General features: G+C 35.5%; 1 protein-coding gene across 2 annotated transcripts in view; it reads left to right on the top strand.

The window, feature by feature from the left end:
• Positions 1-4,503: 4,503 nt before the first annotated feature.
• LOC112529675 (vacuolar protein sorting-associated protein 53 A-like) overlaps positions 4,504-11,230 on the top strand; it is a 23,084-nt gene continuing 16,357 nt past the window's right edge. For both annotated transcript variants that reach the window (XM_025141013.1, XM_025141014.1), the window contains exons 1-10: positions 4,504-4,584; positions 4,811-4,867; positions 4,994-5,144; positions 6,682-6,752; positions 7,440-7,564; positions 8,001-8,161; positions 8,242-8,383; positions 9,485-9,548; positions 10,508-10,699; positions 10,798-10,839. In XM_025141013.1, the coding sequence (XP_024996781.1) occupies positions 4,519-4,584; positions 4,811-4,867; positions 4,994-5,144; positions 6,682-6,752; positions 7,440-7,564; positions 8,001-8,161; positions 8,242-8,383; positions 9,485-9,548; positions 10,508-10,699; positions 10,798-10,839 (1,071 nt within the window). In that variant the 5' untranslated portion in view covers positions 4,504-4,518. The remainder of the gene's footprint in view (positions 4,585-4,810; positions 4,868-4,993; positions 5,145-6,681; positions 6,753-7,439; positions 7,565-8,000; positions 8,162-8,241; positions 8,384-9,484; positions 9,549-10,507; positions 10,700-10,797; positions 10,840-11,230) is intronic.

Below are 11,230 nucleotides of genomic sequence, written 5' to 3' on the forward strand. Positions count from 1 at the left end.
AAATCCATGAAAAAACAAGTCATCTTCAATACACTTAGAAATGTGTACACTTTTAAAGCCAATTAAAATTACAGTTATATAAGTTATATTTAGGGGCCGTTTATCAAATACTTACCCAGTAAGTACTTACTGATAATGTAACACCCCCAAACTCACATTGCATATAACACATATTTTATTCATAGAATACATGTTCAAGCCCACAAAGGTCCATGATACAAGAGTCTAAATTACAAAATATACAACTCGAAAATTCCAAAATACATGCTCTTGTATTTATAACATCTATTCTCCAAAACATATCCCAACATGAACTTTATAAAGCTAAACACTTAAGAAAATAATTCAAATTTTTTCTTTTCCTTTACTGTCATTATAATTTGCATTTCCTACAACACATTTGAAAACACAAAATTGAGGGTTAGACCTAGAGGTCTAGTGAGATTTCCCTTTTTCTATGTAATTGCAGAGTGATAACCACAAAAACATTTATTTAAATAAAATCATTTCACATCTTAACATATAAATCCATAATTTGTTTGAGTCCATCGGACCTCTGGTTTCATAGACAGACTTAGAAAATATTTCAACAAACAAGAGGACCAGAGCTCCTCTGGTTCCTCTACCAGAGCTTCTGGTTCCTCTACCAGAGCTTCTGGTTAAGCCAACCAGAGCCTCTTACTCCGTAGAAATTCTCAAATAATTCATAGATCAATCTCAGGGATAACAAAATAGCTTTTCCATAGGTAAGAACACATTTTTGAAAAGATCTTGTATGCCCAGAGCTCTGGTTCTACTAGCAGAGCTTCTGGCTCAAATCGCAAGATTCAACCAGAGCTTCTGGTTCAACCCGCATAGGTCAACCAGAGCTTCTGGTTCAACCCGCGTAGGTCAACCAGAGCTTCTGGTTCAAAGTGTAAGACTAATAAGAGCCTCTGGTCCAACCCGCATAGGCTAACCAGAACTTCTGGTCCATCTTACTTGTAAGAAAACTTCCTAAGTATAAAACCTTTTTTTGAAAATTCTTAAAATCTAATTTTAACGCAGAAGCTCTTATCTATAGATACAGAGCCTCTGGTATACTAAAAACATTTAGTAGAGACTTGCATAATTTAATAGATCAACGACCAGAACCATCTGGTTTTATAACGAGGACCAACCAAATCCCCTCTGGTCCCCTTCAAGGAACAACAAGAGCCTCTCTGGTTCCTCTAAAATCAACCTCTTGATCCAAAACAGGTTTTTATCCAAAACCAATAGCCATAGGCCAAGTTTTCCCCTTTTCAATAACATCAATATTATTATTTCTAATAAGAACAACATCTCTGAGTTCTCAAATCATAAAGAAGCAAGATCTCACATCTATTGTAATCTTTAAAGACATAATAACAAAAGCTATAATAACCACACACAATTACCACCCTTATATCCAAAGGTACACCTCTCCTTGATAAGCCACCCTTATAGCCGAAGGTACACCTCTCCTTGATATGTCACCCTTATTTCCTCATCAAAATCTACGGATTAGTTCCAAACAAAGACAGATCGAAGTCACAACCGTCTTGATGAAACATCTTCCATAGTTTTATCCACAAAATCTATAGGTTAATCCCAAATGAAGACAGACCGAAGTCACAACCGTCTTGATGAAATGTCCTTTATAGTTTTCAACCAATAATAGTTTCCAAATATAGTTTTATCATCAAAACCTTCAAACTCAAGAACAATTTGTCTTTTCATAAATTTCCACATATCAAATCCCTGTTTAATACTTTAAAACAGAATATCATATTCCAAAACAGTTTTAAAACACAGTTACTGTTTCATCTTTCCAAAACAGTTTCAAACTCCAAAATTATAAACACTTCGCTTAAACTGTTAGAAAACAGTTTTACCAAATTAATTCTAAATCACAAATTCCTAAACCCAACTGTTTATATAACTACAATTATAAAGGTTTTAATTTAACAAAACTCATCTTAACAAAATAGATTTTGCAGGTTTAAATACACAACAAGTCTTTCAACCGCACACAGTTTCTTTTTCAAGAACACTTTTACCGCCTCAAGCTCCTTTCTCTCTCAAAATACTTTTCCAAAAATAGAAGGATAATATAAGATTTTTATCTTATCTTTTTTTATACTTCTCATTAAGGCGGTGATAATATTTTACCAATATAAAACTCCTGGGTGGTGGAAACTTTAATATTTTAAAATCAATCATTTCTTAACCATGAAGGTTGTGTTTTTAAATGTTATAATAATATTTTCACATAACATATTATCACATATCTGCCTATCCCCATTTAACATTTCCACATGTATGCCCAGTATCACATTATCGCACATATGCACATAATCCACACATTTATATTAAAACATCATGCATGTTTATCACATAATTCCTATAATAATCACGTATAGCTTACCTCAACCCAAGTTGTCTGAAACCCGGTTATAACAGATAAAATTTAACACTATTATGTACTTACCGGGTAAAATTTTAGTCCATCAAAACGACATAGTATACAACAATTTACGCTTTAAGCGCTTACTATAGTAAGAGTCGTCGCCCTCACTTACCGGGTAAGACTCTTGATCCTTACTATATTCATCCAGTGAGGTAATATTACTTAGTAAGCGCTTACTCGGGTAAGTATTTGGTAAACGGCCCCTTGGTATAACTTCCTTTTGGAAAATTAAAATAGAGGTTAAATTAGTAAATGTGAAGGTTAAAAGGTGCTCTATAAATTGTTTTTGTAATTTAGGAGTCGTTTACCAAACGTTCCGGATTACTTATCTTACCGGATCAACATAAAGACCGACAATCTTACCTGGTAAGAACAAGGGAAATGATCGAGAGCCTTACCTTGTAAGTGAGAGTGATAAATCTTACCCGGTTGACGCTTACCGAGTAAATTATTGCATAGAATACTGTTTTGAGGGACTATAATCTTACTTGGTGAGGTAAATGAGAGTGTTGATTCTTACCGTTAAGCACTTACATGCAAGAGAAATTACTCCCACTTACTTTATCATGTAATATTATTAGACATCAAATGGATTGTTAGTAACAGTCTTAAACCTAGACGCTTACCGGGTAAGAGTCTTTTCCTTCACATAACATGTAAGATTCTCGGTTCTTGTTATGCTTCTTACCGGGTAAGATTCTTGGTTTTTATCATGCTCAATCGGTAGGTAAGTGATATCGATAAACACTTACCCGTTAAGCACTTAGTAAACGGCCCTTTAGTCTTTTAAAATATATAATTATTGACGGTGGTAAGAAATGGAAAATAAATCAAAGTACAAGGTCCAATTGGCAAGTAGCTTGAAGTTTGTGACAAAATTGATATAACTAAATAGTTTAGGGTTTCTTTTGGCATTTACTCTATTTCTATATACACGATGTTTGTTTCACTTTCATCTGGAAATCCTCTCATATTCACGTACACTCCTCCATCTTCACCGTCACCGGCCACCGGAATCCCACGTGACTGGGCCGTTCTCGTCCTCATTTGCGCAACACTTCTTGATATCCAATAGAGATCAAATAGTGAATTCATCGTTGCAATTCAACGAATGCAGGCACCCCGTTTTGGCAAATTAGGTGATCTATCATCAGCATTGATTTTCATATGTATACAATATACGTGTGATTGTGTGAAATTTCATCGACATATTAATGAATTACTTGGTGTATAACTTTCTGGAGTCCAATTTAGTTGGTTGTTCACCATTGATTGATTTGTCTTGATTCTGGATTTGCTAGTATGAGGAGTTTGACAGAATTTTGGTGTTAGATAGCGAGGGAAATGGAGAAGGCTGGTACTATGGACTACATCAACCAGATGTTTCCTACAGGTTAGTTTATTTCACCTTCTGTGTGTATGCCTCTGTTTCGAGATAGATCACTTTGAGTTTGAGACACTGATTCCGCAATATATAGACAAGTGTTTGTGTAATCGAAGGACATTATGCATATACAGTAGTTATTTCGTACTCGAAGGACATTATTCACGTGAGTTTGTTAGAGCGACGTGAATTCGATTCGTTTATTTGGTTGATGAAACATTTCGCATGGTAGATGGACTGGATACTCGGTGTGATTGAGATTATTACTATTATTTGCCTTGGGGCAGTTGTATTAGGACACATACTTTTTAGGCACTTTTTGCTGTCCATGACTCCATGTTTGTTCTTTAGTTGTGATCACTATTATTCAGCTCTGTACACACCCATGTTGCCTCCAGTAGTGCCATGGATTCTGCAGTGATTTACATCATTCCTGACCACCACCTAGTTAGGGCTAGCTTGACAGCATAGACAAATGCAAATGTCTATATCATCAAATATAAATTAAATTTGAGACTTCTTCAAAATTTCGAAGATTATAGGATTAGACCTGGTCTTTTCCATTACATCACTTACAACTGCTTACTGAGTTCTTATTTTTTAAACTTACGATGTGGAACTTGGTCTCGGTTCAGAAGCATCTTTATCAGGTGTTGAGCCACTTATGCAGAAAATACACAGTGAGATCCGTGTCGTGGATGCTGAAATTCTTGCTGCTGTCCGTCAACAGGTTACATAAATACAATTTCTGGCTCCTCTTTCTCAAGTTATAAACCTAAGTTACAGCTGGAGTTTAAGATAGTTCCACCTTCAAGTGTCGGTATATTTTGTGTTTTAATGGTTATCATCATTTAAAGATTTTAGGTTTAACAGTTTATCGAAGTTGATAATTTTGCCATTCATTTATTTATTTGGGGCAACCTAAGTAACATGATTGCTGAATCTTTCATATACAGAGTAATTCAGGAACCAGGGCAAAGGAGGATCTTGCTGCAGCTACACGTGCTGTGGAGGTCAGTCAACATTCAATCTTTTGTTGGCAATTGAGAACTATTCTTTTATTTCCATTTCCATTGACCTTGTTGTTTCCATGAATTATGCTCTTATTATTTCCAGTGCTACATTGGGTTTTATTGCAGGAACTCATGTATAAGGTCCGAGAAATTAAAACTAAAGCCGAGCAAAGTGAAACAATGGTTCAAGGAATATGCCGTGACATTAAAAAGCTTGATTCTGCAAAGAAGCACATTACAACCACCATCACGGCCCTCCATCGTCTTACAATGCTAGGTTGGTTTCATCTGGTTTTGGTATAAGTTTTGCAGTTTTATTTGACTTGTAAAACACGACTAAGCAAGTGTTTCTTTGTAAGCAGAGTGACTGTGCACCAGCTCCTTGAGCATCATTTCTACCATTCCTTGTCTGATTCTATCTTGCTATACAGGAACTTTTACAAGTTCACAGTTGGACCAGTATGTGTTTACTATAATTCCCCAAAAAGTTGCATCATCAAAGACCAGGAATTTCTGTACAGTTATTCACCACATTGCTGTCATTATCTCATAAGGATTTTTTTTTGTGTCGAAAGAGAGACAAGTTCACCAACTAGGATCTTTATGCTTTCATATTTTGTATACTTTTCCGACTTAACTCTTATGACATATTTTCCCCAAGTGAAAGGCTACATTTGTTTCCATCATCGTTATGTATAATTATATTTCAGTACACAAAGCAACAGAGTATTTGAGATCCTTTTGTGATGAAAATACTCAGAGCTTGCTTTGTTAGTGCCCTTCTTGTTTTCTTTGGTTCCATATTATAATATGTTTTTTTATTAACCTAGATATCCAACTTGCTATGCGAGCCGACTAAGCCGAGAGTCACCGCATTTGAACCTCCGTGGCCACAAGGGAATTTCTATTCCTCCTTGGATTCGAACTTGGGACCTCCAGACACTTTTGACCTTTGGAGCCCAAGCTCAAACCAATCGGACACCAACCTTATGCTTAATATGATATAATGTTAATCTTGGTAGAAAAGCACCTATCAAGGGCCAGTTTTAAACTATTATCATCATGAAAGAAAATGGAAATCGCTTAAAAGAAAATGAAATAAACAAATTAGTTCTTTGCTTGGTTGAAGGAGAAATGAGTTCTGACCTTTAAATGCGATATAACAAAAAGGGAAAAAGGGAAATTTTACCCTGTGACTCCTAATCCCCAACATGCTGCCTGTTGCTGATGTGGATTCTTCTTAGTGCTTTTGTGTTCCCTTTTTTATTAATGTATGCACTTTTTTTTGTATAAGGTAACCTTCTGCTTCTGCCTAACCTACCTCTCCATTAGATTTAGTTGACAGAAGAACTAGTTAATGGACAGATGTTCACCGTGTTAACATTTTTGTTACAAAATCTGATCATGTTGGACGCTTGCTATCTAGAGGATAGAAGAGATTGCTTTTCTTTGTCTTCCATCAGATGTTGCTTGTTATTCAAATTTCCTGTAAGGGTTTCTTTTCAGATGTCCAGTGATATCTTAGTTTTTTTATCAAGAGTTCCAGAAATGGATTGTTTACCACACCTTTTTTTGTGTTTCTGCAACTCAAGAACTGATCAAAGAAAAAGGTGGAATTAACTACAAACTTTTTATTGCCTAGATGCATCTTTGAAGTAATGCTTAGTGCATGCTCACTATTTTTGACGAAGTATCTTATGTTTTCTAAGTGCTACCGGCTACGTTAGAAGATATTCTTCCGATACACAGTCATCAGTCATATGTCTAGTTTCTTTGCATCTAACACTCTTACTGCAATATCCTACGTGTGACAGTCTCTGCCATCGAGCAACTTCAAGTAATGGCTTCAAAACGACAATATAAAGAAGCTTCTGCGCAGCTAGAGGTATGTAAGCTGGTTATAGATTAAGTTCTCATCAACAAATACATAAGTACCACTTGTACCCCATGTATATTAAAATACTCAAGGATAAAGAATATACCCTACCATATATTGTTAACTGATACATAACATTGCCCATATCGAGTTAAAGGTAGTGTAGATATGGTTAGCTTTGCTATATGATTGATAGCTTCCATAAATGCACTTTTTGGGAAAGTACCCAGTGAAATATTTGCTTAAGTGCTGAATTATGTAATGAACAGCACGGTTATCAAGGATGTTGATTGACATGTACAAAGCTCTGGTTCTTAATTGAATATCAAAATGTTATAAGGTTGAGTTTCTTAGAGTTATCCAAATTGGCAACTTTCAACTGGATACAGGCATGCTCCACAGTTTTGAAATTGCATGCGCTGTCTGTCATCAACAATCTGTAAGTAAAGGATTTTGATGCGTAAAAGTCTCCCAATTTCCCAACTGCTATCTTCATGCCCTGAAGAGAAACAAAAAAAATTAATGAAAGAAAACTCAATTTCAATGGATAAGCTATGCAGAAGAATGAATACATCATTTCCGTTACTTCCTTATGCTCAATGTATTTAAAATTGTTAGCCTCCTTCTTGTTGCTTAAATTAATCCCATAAGAAATTGTGTTGTGGTGTCTAATATACATGATTTTATGTTTTTTAGGCTGTCAACCAGTTATGTAGTCATTTTGATGCCTACAGAGATATTCCGAAGATTGCTGAGCTGAGAGACAAGTTCAAGAACATTAAACAAATTCTCCAGTCTCACGTGTTTTCTGATTTCTCCAGGTCTGTGAATTTGAAATTCTGTGGAAATTTTACTAGTATTTTGTTATATTTTGATCTTGAACATGCTGAATTTATATGTAGCCTGGTCATGCTGGTACTTTTTCCTTGTGATCTATTGTTGTTTGAAGTTTTCTTGTGAAATATCACTAATCTGTACATTCAGAACTTCAGATTTCTCGAGTTTAAGATGTTATCTTACATCTCTCTTTGCAATTCTTAACCCCAAGGTTTTGGTCAATCACCCACCCCCTGCTTTTATTGTTTCCATCATTCTTTGTACTATTCTAAAATATTCTTTTCTCCAATCCCTCCTAACACAGTTCTTTGATATCATATTCAGAGCACCATTGTGCTTTTCATGGTAACTTGCTATGTATGTCATCAAACTTATCTGTACCCTGGTAAGTTTAATATTCCTTATTTCATTCTATCCCAGCTTAGGTACTGGAAAAGAGGCAGAGGAAAGTAATTTGCTGAAGCAATTGTCAGATGCTTGTTTGGTTGTTAATGCATTGGAGCCATCGGTGAGAGAAGAATTAGTGAAGAACTTCTGCAACAGGGAGCTTATATCTTATCAACAGATATTTGAAGGAGCTGGTTTGTTTTCAATAACTATAGTGGTACCTAAAGCTTAGTTTGATGTCCTCGATTCTGAAGACTTATTTCATTTTTTTCAGAGCTGGCAAAGTTAGATAAAACAGAGAGGAGATATGCTTGGGTCAAACGCAGATTACGAACAAATGAGGAGATATGGAAAATATTTCCTGCTTCATGGCACGTTGAATATCTGCTGTGTATTCGGTTTTGCAAATTGACCAGGTTTGTTGTTTTCTGTTCCCAGATACAAGGAAAGGTGTGTACTTCTTAATCCATATGAACCTTGTATTCCTCTGTACAAAATAAGTATTCGTCTTTGATTTCTTGCAAGTCTTGGTATCCGCATCTGAGAAATCTAGCGTAGATTGGTTTTGCTTTTCAGTGTTCCTTCGTCAAATGCAAGAATAATTTCTTAGGAAGTGTAAAAACACTAGGTTTAGTACATATAACCTAAAGCTATATTGAGATGGAATAGTTTACAAGTTAGGAGCAATGAAAGGTCATACAATCTTTGTGTACAAACATATGATCTCTACTTGACTTTGTCTGAGATCAGTCAAACAAACTTGTGATATGCTAATAGTTTTCAGTCGTTTTATGAATATGTAATGTGCCTGCTATATTCATCTTTGGCTGAACTAATTGAGCCACTCTCTGAGTGGTGCTGCTACTAAGCTAGCTCCTGAATATGCCTAAAAGTTATAGAAGGTCGTTGATCTTTAATAAACATTACAAGGGGATCTTCTATATTCTCTCTTCTCTATTTATTGAGAAATGGAGTTGTTTGTACTTTGTTGGCATCACTGAAGTCAGAAGCTAGTAAAATACTCCATAAAACTTCAACAGAATTGGTCAGTTTGCATCTTATCATGTTTGTCTAATTACATGTCACGTACTGAGAGCTGATAAATAGTCAGAATTAGATGAATGCTGTTTTCCCGTCAAAGCATTGCGAACTGTCCACTATCTGCCAGAATTTTCTAACAAAAAGTAGCATCCATTAGATTAATTTTGCATCGCTGGACGGTGATGCATTGAATGGATCATTTTATATATAACTCAGCCTACGGATGTGTTTTCCACATAGACACGCACATAAAATATACATATATGCATATTTAGTGCTGTTCTTTTGTCCATTTTTTCACTTGGAGAACCTATTATTCCTTTTTTAATGATTGGATAAGGTTAGCACTTCTTTTCTCGCAAGTCATATGCTGTTTTATACTTGCCAATGTCATACACCATTGCTCATGCTCTGTCTTCTAGATAAATTGCCGTACCAGAATTTCTGAGCTCATTGACAGATTTCCTTGATTTTAGAACACAACTTATGGAGATCTTTATAAGCTTGAAAGAGAAGCCAGACGTTGGAACACTACTTCTGGTAAATGCCGAAGTAACATTACTTGATTGTTGTCTTTATCCACAAACCTATTTTTGGCCGTGCATTCGACCAACATTTATTTGTGCCTTTTGCTTGATTTTTTATACTTGAGAATGCCTTTCTTGTACCTTTCCTTGCTTCCATATTAGGGTCCATTTTTTCAACTTATTGATCTTTACGGGATATTTGTACTAATGATTCAACCTCCTCCAGAGGAGCAACTGCAAGAGTTAACTTCACCATCCCTTACAGGCAAAGAGATGTGCCAAAAAATAGCGCCTGACAGTCATATTCCATTCCCCTTTGGATTTTATGGGACCCATTTTCATGGTTTGAGGATAGAAGAGATGGGACCAACAAAAATGGAGGAAACAGGACAAATGTATGGACCCTCTATGTTTGAAGTTTACAACACCTTGGCTCCAATATCGTCATTAAGCGTTCATAATCTTTATTGTGTTTGTCTCCAGGATTATGTTTAGGTTTTGTATATTTTGTTGTCTGTCCCCATATATTGTATATTATTAAAAAATTAGCATGCCACTTTGGATACTCCGATTGGCTATACCTTTATACTGTTTTGATGTTCACTGTTACCATGAAGCTAAGTGGTATTTGTCATGTGAAGAGATGATCAGTTTTCTCATTGCAAATGTTGTTGGCCTGGCATGGTATTTGGTTAATTACTATATGCATGAGAGTTGTTAATTATTTTCTCCAGTCATTCTGGAATTTTGTTAGCCCTGTAATTTAATACGCTTTCTTGTCTTTAGCCTTCTGAACTAATTTGGAATAAAAGGTTGGTTGTTGCTTTCTTAGGCAAAGTCATTGTAGAAATAGTAGGTTCTTAGTTCGTTTTCCTTCTTTTGCATTTTGGTTGAATCAATACCTGTATATGGCCCTTGAGCAGTTCAGTTTCTTAATTCTTCATGGCCCTTGTTCCTGGAAAATATCTGCAGGCATTGCAACGGACAATAGAATTCGAGGAAGAATTAGCAAAGAAATTCAGTGGTAGTGGTAGTGGTAGTAGCAAAAGCGTTGAGAGTGACATTGAGGAAATAGATAAAAGGGAAGGCAATAATCAAACTGTGATGGATATACGAAAGAAATATGAGAGAAAACTTGCTGCACATCAAGGAAACGAAGATGATGTATGTGACACTGATTACACTTTGCAATGCCGTTTTTAATTTCGTTATGACTGTTTCTGATTGGGGTTACATTTTACATACCAATTCTCTGATGTCAGGATAAAGATGTAAACAAAGATTTGGCTGTACCTGGAGCTGGGGTATGTTTTTAACTTTGAACTGGTGTCATTGTGGCTTAAATGTGATATCCTACTTATAGAAAAAAAGGTGTTTCCTATTTGACAGATATTTACTCTTATGATATGTTGTTTTTGAAGTGTTGGCCCACTGATTGCACTATTTACATGATGATGTGGAAAAAAGAATCTTAAGAAATAAAGAAATTCGAAGAAGTGATAAACTTGCAACATCCATCATCACTGCAATGCTACTCTTCAATTTTATATTCATGATAAATTGTTTATGTATCAGATTCATCTCCCCTTCAAATATGTATTGTTAGTTGTAAATAGCTATAGCTTAGGGATCTGTATGTAATTTATTATTGCTTATTAGTCCCTCTCTAATCCTATAAATAGAGGGCTCATCTAG

Source organism: Cynara cardunculus (assembly GCF_001531365.2).
Source record: "Cynara cardunculus var. scolymus isolate 2C chromosome LG 16, CcrdV1, whole genome shotgun sequence".
In the NCBI taxonomy this organism is placed as follows: Eukaryota; Viridiplantae; Streptophyta; class Magnoliopsida; order Asterales; family Asteraceae; genus Cynara; species Cynara cardunculus.